This window comes from Arachis ipaensis, chromosome B02, assembly GCF_000816755.2.
Source record: "Arachis ipaensis cultivar K30076 chromosome B02, Araip1.1, whole genome shotgun sequence".
Classification (NCBI taxonomy): domain Eukaryota; kingdom Viridiplantae; phylum Streptophyta; class Magnoliopsida; order Fabales; family Fabaceae; genus Arachis; species Arachis ipaensis.
This window is the reverse complement of record NC_029786.2, coordinates 106,099,426-106,111,996: the sequence shown is the minus strand read 5'-3', so window position 1 is coordinate 106,111,996 and position 12,571 is coordinate 106,099,426. Positions and strand designations below refer to the sequence as shown.

Genomic DNA, 12,571 nt, shown 5'->3' with positions numbered 1-12,571 from the left:
TATTTTGCCATGTTCTCTGTTCTCTTTTATGCACTGGAACACTAGTAAGAAATAACTATGGGATAGTTTGGTCCTCAAGGCACCACCATGATGCTTCATTGTACATATAAGTGAACATGATGTGACTTGATTATGTAATGAAAGTCAACTAAATATTAGGGAGATGATATCAATGAGTTTTAAATAATTTGTTTCTTGTTTTTCACCCATCAAAGAAAAAGGAACGAAGAAAGAAAGAGAAAAGACTCAATTAGTTAACCTACCAAGTTAAATTCTACAAAAATAGTTCATGTACATAAATTCTATCCAAATTTATTGGGAATGTAGTCCTCTTTACAATTTGAGCATTCATCCAATATCACTCTTCATGCAAAATGGAAGCACTTTCTTCCAATCCAGGCTACTTCTTGTTATGCTTGGATCAATGATCTCATGCTCCGGATTGAAGCTTCATCCGCCGCAAGGAAAGATAAGCCAAGAACCGGTAGCCGAAAACCATGGCTATCAGAGCAGCAACCTCTGTCAAACCACTGTCAATTTTGATCCCGTTTACAACTGGAGTTAGGTGTTCATATTGCACCTTTAGCAGCAGTTTGTAGGTGTGGTAATTGAAAGACATGTACCGGATCCAAGAAATGAATATGGGAACTCTGCCAAAATTTAGTATCAAGTGTTAGCTTCTTCTGCTAGTAGATTGCTCAATTTATACATAGAAATTAGAATTTTGAGTCTAAAAAAATTCAAAACGTTTGATTTTCGACTATACCATTTTCTATAAAAATTCAAAACGTTTGAGCATTATGTCTTGAACAAAGCAAAGGGTGTTATTGTGGAGATTATGTTTGGTGTATTTTTTGTGTTTATGCTGGTAGACTATATATTTTAAATAGTGAGTGTGTCATGCTAGATATTATTGTACTACTTCTGATAAAAGTTTTCCTTAATCATCTCACCTTTTGAGCTCCCTCCAAATTTTGAGCATTCCATTAATATTTTGGTACGGTCTAGTGTCGACTTCTCTGATGTATTATAATATGGCAGCTTATTATTTGCCTCAGAATGCTGGGGACATAGCTAGGAAGTACATTAAAGATCCACAGTTGTTGTCTTACATAGATGTTGAGGTAGATGAAACAACTTACTTAATCTGAAGTTTAATCACTGCATTATTTTTCAACTCTGTTGGCCGTGATCAGTAATTTTACTTCATAAAAACTCTGTCATTGCAGTGTTTTTTAGTGAGCACAGTCAATGCTTTGCAGACCCTAATGATCAATGCAAGCATGGTAAATCTGTTGACCTATCTTGCTGCTACTTGCAGTTTAAGCAATGTTCTTATCATAGTCTCCAAAGTGTATTTCAAAGAAAGTTGTGGACAAAACAAAAAATTTAAATACAAAATTAACACTCAGCTATCTGCTATCAAGTATAGTGGCTGACTGCATGTTTTCATTTCTTGCTTTGGTGTTTGAATTTTTTTTTTTTTTTTGGCCTCTAGGTTCTATGCGATAGGCACTTTGAGGGGATTAACTACCCCATTGGTGGTGTTGGTTGCATAAAGAAGCATGGGTGCTATTATGTATTAATGTTTGAATTATCTGTTTATATGGAGAAAACACTCTCTTAACAATGCATATAACATTTCTTTTTTAGTATTTGATTCTAAGTTATGTAATATTATTATGTGTATGTTCTTTTTGAAATTGTAAGGCCCCATTGTAGGTAGGGACACCAAAGACACACTGGCGGTACCTAGCTCGTGTTGATGGAACTTACGGACCAATGCCTCGCAAAACTCCAAAGGGATTACTGGGAATGCCATTCAATACCACGGTAAGTTTTTACTTCCGAAAGTTAGTAATAGGTTCGATTCTAGAACAATCCATTATACTCGTAGAACTGAGTGATTAAAGTAAGTGATATGTTAATTAAACCTTCAGGGCGTAAATGGTCTTTACTGTGTGGGTGATAGCTGCTTCCCTGGACAAGGTGTTATTGCAGTTGCTTTCTCTGGAGTCATGTGTGCTCATCGAGTTGCTGCAGATATTGGTAAGCTAGAACTTCCCTTTGAAATTGAATATACAATGACTCAATGAGTTTCACATTTTCTATTATGCTTTTCTAATTACTACCAATCAAATTTATAGTTGCATCTTTGCTCATGTTAATTTTAGACTTTTAGTACACATGGTGAGAAAGAGATAACAGAATCAGGATATAATTTACTGATTTCGATATTATGTGTTTTTTGGTGTGAAAGAAGAAAAATTAGGGAACAAAGGCTAACAGTAATATGCAGTCTACTTTTACATTGAAGTTAAACTCTTGAAATGTAAGAAAATGTGAAGATAAGATACTGTGTCTTTGTTATATATATATATTAGAAAAAGGGATAATATGAAACATTTTCATTTTATCTAAACAGCTTTCTTTTTTAAATTTTGTTTTTTTTTTTCTATTTGTTTTCCCATGAAATTTTAGAAAAGCATAAAACACTAGAAATAAAAATAGAAAATGGAAATAGACCATTGGCATGTGGCTTTCTTTTGCTTGGATTTTCGTACCTTCACCTTGAATCTGTTTTTCAATCAGGGTTGGAGAAGAAGTCATCAGTTATGGATACCATGCTGCTTAGGTTGCTTGGTTGGTTAAGAACACTTGCATGAGGCATAATATAGTTAACATCTTAGATTCTCATAACTTCTGCATCAGCTCAATTTTCATTATAGGATTGCTTCACTGAAGAACAAGACAATAGAAAAGTGTATATTTGTTGTTGTATTATCTTGGGGATGGAAGGATTTGCCATGAAGTGTAAAATGTAAATGATCAATGTATGATTGATAAAGTCTTCTTCATAAAGGTTATATGAAATGCTTTGTCAAGGTAGTTCAATGCTAAGAAGAAAAAGGAAAACATAATGTTGGAAGAGCTTGCCTCTATAGTGGATCAACCCAACTTAACTAAGATCAATCAGATTTCAGTGTAATAATCAAATTTATGCGGATAATACTATTGAAAATAACACAAGTTGTTGAAAGAAAGAGACTACCTGATGAGACAATATGATTAACTTTTTAATGCATTAATAGGATCAAATAACATCAATTTCGACGAACAATTTAACTGTCTCAACTTAGTTTAGTATAAAGTATAAACTTCAAGCAATCAAAGTTGCATTGCACTATTTATTTATTTTTTAAGTTTGAGATGAATAAATGGCCACAATTATTGGAGGGTGAAGTTGTTAAAAAATTCCGTTACTTGTTTTGAAAATTCTTGGACAGAGTGAATGAAACATATAATATGAAGTCCAATTGCAGTCACATACACAACATTGATATATATGATCATGAATGTTTTTGAAATAATATCAAATGTGTTTTAGGATCATATATATATTTTTCCTTTTATTTAAGGTAATGCAGGTCAATTATTGAGATACAAAATGAATAATGGAAAAGGAAGATGGGACCTAAGTGCTTTGTCCTATATATCCAAATATTCGTTTTCTTTCTTGTTCATGGATTACCAAAGGAAAAGGAAGAGATAAAGATCACAATGGAAAGGAAATTTAGTCCATTAATCATTTAATTGTTGCGTTAAACATGCTCTTATAAGCTAAGGTGTAATTGAATTACAAAAGTGTCCAACTGCCAAAAGGGACATGCAACTCCCTCCAATGACTAGAGTCTTTTCTGATGGCTGATGAATTGCATTTTATTTATTTTTTTTTTTTTGTGTCTTTTTTTTATAACAATCAAATAAACAAAATTGGTGGAAAGAAATAATATGTCAAAATAAGATTAGTGAGAATAAAAAATTCTCAGCTACGGATAATAATTGTCCTCTGAAATCAGTAAATTATTGAAAAGGAAACATCATTTAGTACCTACCCCATGTGATTTTCTCCGAAGACCATAAACCTCATCAAGTCAATTTCACTCACCACACAAACGAAACACTTCACTTAGCTTCTGTTTGAGAAAACCCAGAAACTATACTGCAAATTGTGAACCCTTTCCTCATCCATTACCTTTCTTTCTTTCTTCTGACTTTTGATCTCATCTAATCTGCTTCACTGGAGATTCAACCATGGCTGAAAAACTTTATGGTGGAGCTTACCTCTCTCCCTTTGTTAATACTGTTTTGGGCAACCTGTCTTCAATACTTGAAGATGACTCTGTCCTCTATGGAAACTACTCTGCCTTAGAGTTGCTTAAAAGGTTGCGAAACTGTCTTTGTGTTGTTAGATCTGTGCTTGATGATGCTGAGTACAAACAGTTCACTGACAAGGAAGTCAAGAAGTGGCTTGTTGATCTTCAAGATGCTCTTTATATGGCTGATGACTTGCTCGATGAACTCTCCACTAAAGCCGCTGTCGCTGCTACTCCAAGTGATCCAGGTAACTCTTCCTCTTGGTCTCGACTTGTTGATTCATATATTGAAGATACTGGTGATATGGAGAAAATAGTTCGAAGACTGGACTCTGTTGTAGAACGCAAAGATTCACTTTGTCTGGAGAAGAGTGCCAAGTTGGACATGTCATGGAGAAGTCCATCCACATCTCTCCTTGAACCATCGGAGATATGTGGCAGGAAAGAAGACAAGGAGGCCATACTGAAACTGTTGTTGGATGATGATGATGCTGCTGATGGTGATTTATCTGTCATTCCCATTGTGGGCATGGGCGGAATAGGAAAGACTACTTTGGCCCAATTGCTTTACCACGATGACAAAGTGAAGGACAATTTTGATTTTCAAGGTTGGGTTTGCGTGTCAGAAGAGTTTGATGTTGTCAAGGTTACTAAGACTATAATCGAGGCAATAACTTCGAAATCTTGTAACTTGACAGATTTGAATTTACTTCAGCTTGATTTAAAGGAAAAGTTGTCGAGGCAAAAGTTCTTCATTGTCTTGGACGATGTCTGGAATGAAATTTATGATGATTGGAATAAGCTTCTAAAACCTTTTCAGAAAGGGGTTAAGGGAAGTAAAATTCTTATAACTACGAGAAACAAAAATGTGGCTTCTTTAGTGCAGACTGTTTCACCTCATGAGCTACGATCACTGTCCGATGAAGATTGTTGGTTGGTGTTTTCAAAGCATGCACGTCTGTCAATAGTGTCTGTGGAGAATCCAACCCTGGAAAAAATCGGCAGAGATATCGTAAAGAAGTGTGATGGATTGCCCTTGGCAGCTCAAGCCCTTGGAGGCATATTGCGTGGAAATTCTGATATCAGATATTGGAATCATTTACTGAAGAGTGAAATCTGGGAACTCTCCAATGACAGAATAAATGTTGTTCCAGCGTTAAGGATAAGTTATTATTTTCTTCCTTCATATTTGAAGGAGTGCTTTATTTATTGTTCCTTGTATCCCAAGAACTATGAATTTAGCAAGGATGAATTGATATTGTTATGGATGGCTGAGAATTTTTTGCAACCAGTAGGTAAAAAGACCATGGAAGAAGTTGGCGGTGAATGCTTTGATGAATTAATTGCGAGATCATTTTTGCAACCTCACAGAACCCGTGAAAAGAATTTTGTGATGCATGATCTTGTTCATGATTTAGCAATGACATGTGCTGGAGAATTCTATTTCAGAGCTGAAGATCTTCGGAATGCAATTGAGGTTGATACTAAAGCTCGTCATTTGTCACATAACGCCAAAGGCAATTATCCATTGTCAAATCTTTTGGGAGTTTGTGATAGAGTAAAACATACGAGGACATTTATTGAAATCAATTTGAACGAGTGGATTCCATTCAATATGGAAAATGCAGCTTGTATTTTGTTGTCACAGTTGAAGTACATGAGGGCTTTGTCGTTGAAAAACTTTCCTCTTGTGTCAGTGCCTGATTCAATAGGTGAGTTGATTCATTTGCGTTACTTGGATCTGTCCGAGACCTACATTGTTACATTGCCGGAGTCATTGGGTAACCTGTATAACTTGCAGACCTTGAAGTTGTATTGGTGTAGAAATCTGAAAATGCTACCTGTTTGCATGAAAGACCTTGTCAATTTGCGCCATCTTGATATTAGAGAAACTCGTGTGCACGTGATGCCGAAAGGCATGAGCCAGTTGAAAAATTTGCAGTTTTTAAGCAATTATGTTGTTGGGAAGCGTGAAGAGAACAAGATCACAGAATTGGGAGCACTTACAGATCTACAGCAATCTATTTCCATTGACAAGTTGGAGAATGTGGTGAACAGCAGTGAAGCTTGGATGGCAAGAATGTTTGATAAGGATGGCATTTGTTCTCTGAAGTTGAGTTGGTTGCCAGATGAAGATGAGAATATCCCAAACACCCAAACAGAAAGAGATATACTCGACAAGTTACAACCTCACACTAATTTGAAAGAACTAGAAATCCGGGGTTACAGGGGTACAACATTTTCAGATTGGTTGGGAAGTTCTTCCTACCGCAACATCACATATGTATGGCTGGATGGCTGCAGGAATTGTTGTATGCTTCCTTCACTTGGACAATTGCCCTCTTTGAAGCACCTTACAATTTTAAATTTTGAAAGTGTGGAAATTGTGGGTGCTGAGTTTTACTTTTACCAGAACGATGAATCTTGTTTGGAGACTCCATTTCCAAAGCTTGAAAGTCTTTTGTTTTCATCACTGCCTTGCTGGAAGGAGTGGCGTTCAATGGAGTTCAATGCATTTCCTGGACTTAGGGAGCTTACCATAATGGAGTGTCCCATGTTGAGAGGAGATTTGCCAAATCAACTTCCATCTTTGCAATCACTTCAGATTATGGGTTGCGATGAGCTGAGTTGTTGTGTTCCAAGGGCTCCTGCGATTACCAGTCTTTCAATTTCAGGAAAGCATCTGGTGGGGTCCGTGGTGGAGGCCATTACCAACACGCAACTGAGTTGCCTCACTTCTTTACGCATCTCAGATTGTTCCTCCCACATATGGTTTCCAGTGAGTGCTATTCCCCCATCACTACAAGAGTTGAGGATACGGGATTGCAGAAAATTAGAATTCGAAATGGATGGCCAACACCACTCACTTCAGGAACTATACATACGTAGCAGCTGTGATTCACTTGCGTCCTTCTCCTTGTTGGATTCCTTTCCGAATCTCGTGCGTGTTGACATCAAGTACTGTGGAAACATGGAGTCTATTGTGGTGTCACGCTCTCTTTCATGTCTCCGTTATTTATGGATCAAGCATTGTGGGAGTATGAAATCCGTGTTGACGATATGGATGGCAGCACCTCAGCTAGAGCGTCTCGAATTAGTGGGTTGCCCAGAGATCAATTTGTGTGCTCCAGGGGTTCCACACCGTAGCCTCAGATATCTTGGAATCAGCTACTGCGAGAAACTAGTGAGCACTGCAGCATTCATGAATTCACAATTTCAAGGGCTTATTCATCTTTGGATTGAAGGTGAATGTGAGAGTGTGAAGTGTCTCCCAAAGGAAGGTTGGTTGCCTGCCTCCCTTGAGTCTCTCACACTGAGTGACATTAAAAATGTGGAGACGTTGGAATGCAACGGACTTGCCCACCTCACCTCCCTCCATGAATTATCTATTTATGAATGTCCCAAGTTGGAGAATATGGAGGGTGAAAAGCTGCCTGCCTCTCTAATACAACTCATCATCTTTGGAAGCCCTTTGCTGGGCAAACGATGTCAGGAGAAGGATCCACAGCTTTGGCCCAAAATCTCCCACATCCCCGCCATTCAAGTTGATCACACATGGATTTGGTAATCCAACAACTTCAACAGGTAACTGTTTCTCTCTCTCTCTCACAACGTTATTCTGTATTTCCCCAAATACATTTGTTTTCTGCACTAACATTTATACTCTGCATATAAAGTGACTCACTAGCTTTTCATTCTTCATCTGCTTTACAACGTTCTTACTCCACATTGTTCATCAAGAGTATTCACTCATTGCTGTACTCTTACATGCTTTGATACTTGCTTCAGACCCTTGGGACATGATGAAATTAGGTTCTTCTTCCAACCTTGATTTAATATTCCTTTTGAATACTCAGAAAGAATGCTGTATCTTACAGTGCTTCATATGTTGCATACCATCAACTATGCAGCAAAGTATCGTATATTATTTTGATTTAATATTTGTTCTCTTTTCTTTCGTTTTATTGTTGATGCATTCCTCAATAAGAGAATGACGTTAGTTGAAGTGTGCTATTTCTTTGAGCCTTTTTTACCAAAAGAAAGTTCATGCAAGATAATTGATTTATCTAAACAAAATTTACCATAGTTTATGGTTGTAAAATGAATTGTGCTTTTGTTTCTGTGACATGTAGATAAAGTGCAGGGATAATCTAACTCCTGATTGCTGTTAGTGCTGTTCATGCATAGCACCATTCCATACATGCACGGTTTCTATTCTCATATAGTTTTCGTTTGGAGCTAGAGAGTACTTCTTGTGTGCCAGATGTAAGGGTGGTATTTTTGGTGTTGTTATGAACTAGTAAACACCAGCATTGCATTACTTCTTTAATGTATCTTCTTTTTTTTTTTTTTCCCAACTTTTGCTGCTGACAACTTATACATTGAAGTTTATTACAACACTGACTGCTTTTTCTTTTGTTCTGTTGATAAGGTGATGAAATCTAACGTGGGGCAAGTGTACAGTATACCCTTGAAGGTTATAGCTCATATGGGAAACAATTTCTAATATTCGCTTATCCAGAGGCAGAACTGAGATTGAGGCTGCTGATAAGCAAAGAAGGGAGTGCTCTGAGATAGGCATCACAATTGGTGCAACAATTTGAAGTTCTTTATGAGGTTCAAGATCCTTGAGAATGCCAAATGGACACTCTCAAGGAGAATAGAAGTCGCGCTGCGACTCCTTCTAAAGAAGTGGCTAGGAATCAGTAAAGAAACTTGATATCATGATCACTGAGATCTCCATTTGATCTGAGTTTGAATTACAAATATTGTTCACTCACTGTTTGTGGTGTATGCTTTCCTTTCCTTTAAGTACTTCATAGTTCTTATGTTAGTAAGTAATGTGTGATTAGTTGTAACATGGAAAGGGATAACTTAGTTGTACTTGAAGAAGAGAGTATTCAATAAATAGTACATGTTTTTGGCCCCAGTTCTATTCCCTAATGGCAATGCCGAAGGGGGATAGAGGCTGGTGGTAATTTAGAAGTCTTAGAATCTTATATGATTGTCTCTAAATTCTTTTATACTAGACTAAAACAACAACATTAGTATACAGTATAGATTTAAAAGTGTTATATAATTTATAAATTGATTAAATAATATATATAAATTAATCTTAAACTTGAAAATATTGTACAAAATATTAATTCTGGTATTTCTATATAGTTCAATATAATTATTCAAGTAGAAGGAAATATGAAGTAAAATATTATGTATTTTAAAAAAAATTACAGGTATTTGATACTAAAATTGTACAAAGTTACATATTCATTTATTGTTTTTATTTTTATATTATTTGTAGTTGACAGATTTATTAGTCTTCTTATATGAGGTTTGTTTTACTTTTTTGTTTTTTCTTCCTATTGAAGTTGTTTGTTTGTTCTTCTTCTCATATGTTTTTATAGAGATGAATCTTTCTAAAATATTAACTTGTTTGAGTTTTGTACAATCATTTTTATTAACCTTTGTATATAAGTTTTTCATTTGAAGATATTTCTTTAATTTTTTTTATATATATATTTTTTTGTAGTTTCTTGATTGATATGTGATCTTTGTCTGAAAAAATTAGTATTCATGGTAGTTTTTATAATGTTTTTTTTAAAAAAAAGGAATTTTATTTAAATAAGCAATATTTATTTTTTGAATAAGAATTTTTTTAGTATTATCTATTTTATTTATGGAAACAGAGGGATTGAGTGTGTCAGTGTTTTATTTGTTTTTTTTTTTCCTAGAATTTGCAAATCATATATTTTTGGCATAATTATATGAAAAGGTTATATGTAATTTTTTTTATCTATTTTTTATTAGTAGTTTTGTGTTTGATTATTTGGTAAATAGAATAAAATACAAATTTACAATAGTAATAACGTAAGAGTTTATAAAATATGTATAATTAGATAAAATAGTATAAGATTTGAATATTGGTAACTGATGAAAATTTTTATGATTATTATTATTATGACACTTTTAATTCACAGATATTTATTGCATTTAATCTGTACTTTATGTTTCAATTGAATAATTATGAAAGAATGGTTGGTTGGTTACAACTCATTTTTTTTGATATTGCAGGAGTGTGTGAGTTGTGCTTGGTTACTGCTCGTAGGTGTGGACGAAACGGTAGAAAAGGACCTCGTAGAGGAGACGAGGGAGATGACCCATTTGTCAGAAACAGCGTTGAAACAAAGAATAGCCCTGTGCTACAACGCTAAAGTCCTCAAGAGGGATTTTGAGGAAAGAGACCTCGTCCTGCGATGCAACGACGTCGGTCTACCGACCCCTGGAGAAGGAAAGCTGGCGGCAAATTGGGAAGGTCCTTACAGAATTAGAGAAGTGCTTGGTAAGGGTGCCTACAAGATTGAGAGACTTGACGGCAAAGAAATTCCTAGAACATGGAATGCAGGTAACTTGAGAAGGTTCTACTCCTGACTCGAGCAAGCCGACCAGGAGGCCTAACGAACTCATGTATGCTCGCTCTGTCCACATGTTAATCTTTTTAGTCAATTTTTAGCTATTTACTCTTATCAAATACTTGCCATATTAACAAGCTTGTCTAGCTGACGATTAATTCCCACTTGTCAAAATATTCTCCTACGTATCTATTACTTCCCAATACGCGTTTTACACGATTGCGTCCTAAAACGGCGGCACGGGACTGATCACCCCGGGAGCCAGATGGACCATAGCCATAATTAACACGGCGACAACACGACCAAATCGGTCCAAATCGTTACCAACGTAAAAACGACAAAACGGGCACAAGCAATGAGCCCACCCCGAAAAGGCGGTAACAAAAATAACACGATGAGCCAGGCGAAAGATAGTAACGGCCACTCGGCCAAATGATGCGTGAGCATCTTGTCTATCTTTTCCTAGTGAATTTGCATCTAAATTATTGAATTTAATTAAGAATTAATTATATTTTAGCCACTATGGATGCTATTTTGAGTTTTGTACAATACTGTTTATTTTAGGTAGCATTTGGCGGAATTTGATGGAGTTTCTGCAGAGAAAGAGAAGAAGCCAAGGAGATGACCAGCGAATACCGACGCGGACGCATGGTTCACGTGACCGCGCGGAATGGAGAAAATCGCAATGACGCGATCGCGTGCCTGACGCGATCGCGTGGATTGGAATCTGCACAAATGACGCGAACGCGTGGACGACGCGGACGCGTCACATGAGCGATCTGCATAATGGACAATTCAAGTGGTCCCCATCCATCCATTGAAGATTTGATTATTTAAATTAATTCAAATTTAAATTCAAATTTTAATTCTAGGAAAAAATATTATTTTAATTTTTAGTTTTAGATATTAGATTTTAAATTTATTAGGATTAGTTATAAAAAGGGAGAAACTTTCCTTCCTTTGTAGAGAGGTCCTGGGAAGGATCCCATTCCATCCCAATTTACAATCTTTATTTTCTCTCTCAATAATGAGCAACTAATCCTCCATTGTTAAGGTTAGGAGCTCTGTCTATGGATTGATTTTATTGCTTTTTCTATTTTAATTTATGTATGGATTTATAATTTAAGAATTGTTTTCGCTTTTTATTTTATGAATTTGGGTGGAACGGAAGTATGACCCTCTTTCTATTTGAGTTCCTGTAAAACTTGGAAAAGCTCTTTACTTGAACAACAGCTTGAAAACATTTTCTCCTAAATTTTAATTATTTGGATTTAACGGGATACGTGACATATAATCCTTTTATTTTTGGGTAATTAGAGTTTTTGTGGCATATAAACTGGAATTTGATTATCACCCTCTAATTGGAGTTAATTGACCAAGGAATTGGCTGCTGATAAATTTTAGAGGAGACTAGGAAGGTCTAAGGAATTAGGGTCTAGTCACATATAGTTTGCCATAAATTAAATCCTACATGATTAAAATAGTTAGTAAGAAAAGTTAATCCGGAAAAATAGATAACTCTGAAACCTTAACTATCTTCTCCATATATTGTTCTCATCTTAATTACTTGCCCTTCTTCAATATTTTTTATATTGTTTAATCTCTTTTATGCTACATCTCAACATCAATTTTTGTTTGTCTAACTAAGCCTATCAAACGCTATTGTTGCTTAATCCATCATCTTCGTGGGATCGACCCTTACTCACGTAAGGTATTACTTGGTACGACCCAGTGTACTTGCCGGTTAGTAAGTGTGGTTATAAAATACCGCACCAAGTTTTTGGCACCGTTGCCGGGGATTGATTGTGATTAACAACTATTAGTTGTTTGATTGCTTAAATTAGGCATTTTAGTTTTAATTTTATTTAAAAATTTTGTTTTAAATATTTTCAAAAAAAAAATATTTTTAATTTTATAAAAAAAAAATTTGCTTTAAATTTTCGAAAGAAAAAAAAAATTTTTACGATAATTTTTTATTTTTATTTTACGTCAATTTTTTTTCTT

At 35.4% G+C, this 12,571-nt stretch overlaps 3 protein-coding genes and 1 long non-coding RNA gene across 12 annotated transcripts in view; 2 read left to right on the top strand and 2 right to left on the bottom strand.

The window, feature by feature from the left end:
• Positions 349 to 12,571, bottom strand: part of LOC107626291 (ABC transporter G family member 22) — a 53,229-nt gene continuing 41,006 nt past the window's right edge. The window contains exon 10 of the mRNA XM_021116617.1: positions 349 to 652. Within this exon, the coding sequence (XP_020972276.1) occupies positions 431 to 652 (222 nt within the window). The 3' untranslated portion in view covers positions 349 to 430. The remainder of the gene's footprint in view (positions 653 to 12,571) is intronic.
• On the top strand, positions 1,675 to 2,757 carry LOC110269098 (prolycopene isomerase 1, chloroplastic-like). The gene is made up of 3 exons (XM_021116622.1): positions 1,675 to 1,833; positions 1,941 to 2,049; positions 2,593 to 2,757. Exons 1-3 carry the CDS (start codon positions 1,783 to 1,785, stop codon positions 2,664 to 2,666), a joined length of 234 nt encoding a protein of 77 aa, XP_020972281.1. The 5' UTR covers positions 1,675 to 1,782; the 3' UTR covers positions 2,667 to 2,757.
• LOC110269099 overlaps positions 2,056 to 12,571 on the bottom strand; it is a 20,558-nt gene continuing 10,042 nt past the window's right edge. Inside the window, exon 3 of the long non-coding RNA XR_002358193.1 lies at positions 2,056 to 2,356. This is a non-coding gene — a long non-coding RNA (uncharacterized LOC110269099). The remainder of the gene's footprint in view (positions 2,357 to 12,571) is intronic.
• On the top strand, positions 3,683 to 9,149 carry LOC107628008 (putative disease resistance RPP13-like protein 1). 9 transcript variants are annotated; one of them, XR_002358190.1, is made up of 3 exons: positions 3,683 to 7,742; positions 7,917 to 7,970; positions 8,590 to 9,149. XR_002358190.1 is itself a non-coding variant. In XM_021116608.1 (2 exons), exon 1 carries the CDS (start codon positions 4,096 to 4,098, stop codon positions 7,723 to 7,725), a length of 3,630 nt encoding a protein of 1,209 aa, XP_020972267.1. In that variant the 5' UTR covers positions 3,683 to 4,095; the 3' UTR covers positions 7,726 to 7,742; positions 8,291 to 8,424. The 9 variants fall into 9 exon arrangements, 4 of the variants coding, with proteins under 4 accessions (XP_020972267.1, XP_020972269.1, XP_020972268.1 ...); XR_002358191.1 differs by having other exon boundaries at positions 7,899 to 7,970; XR_002358189.1 differs by lacking the exon at positions 8,590 to 9,149 and adding an exon at positions 8,384 to 8,583.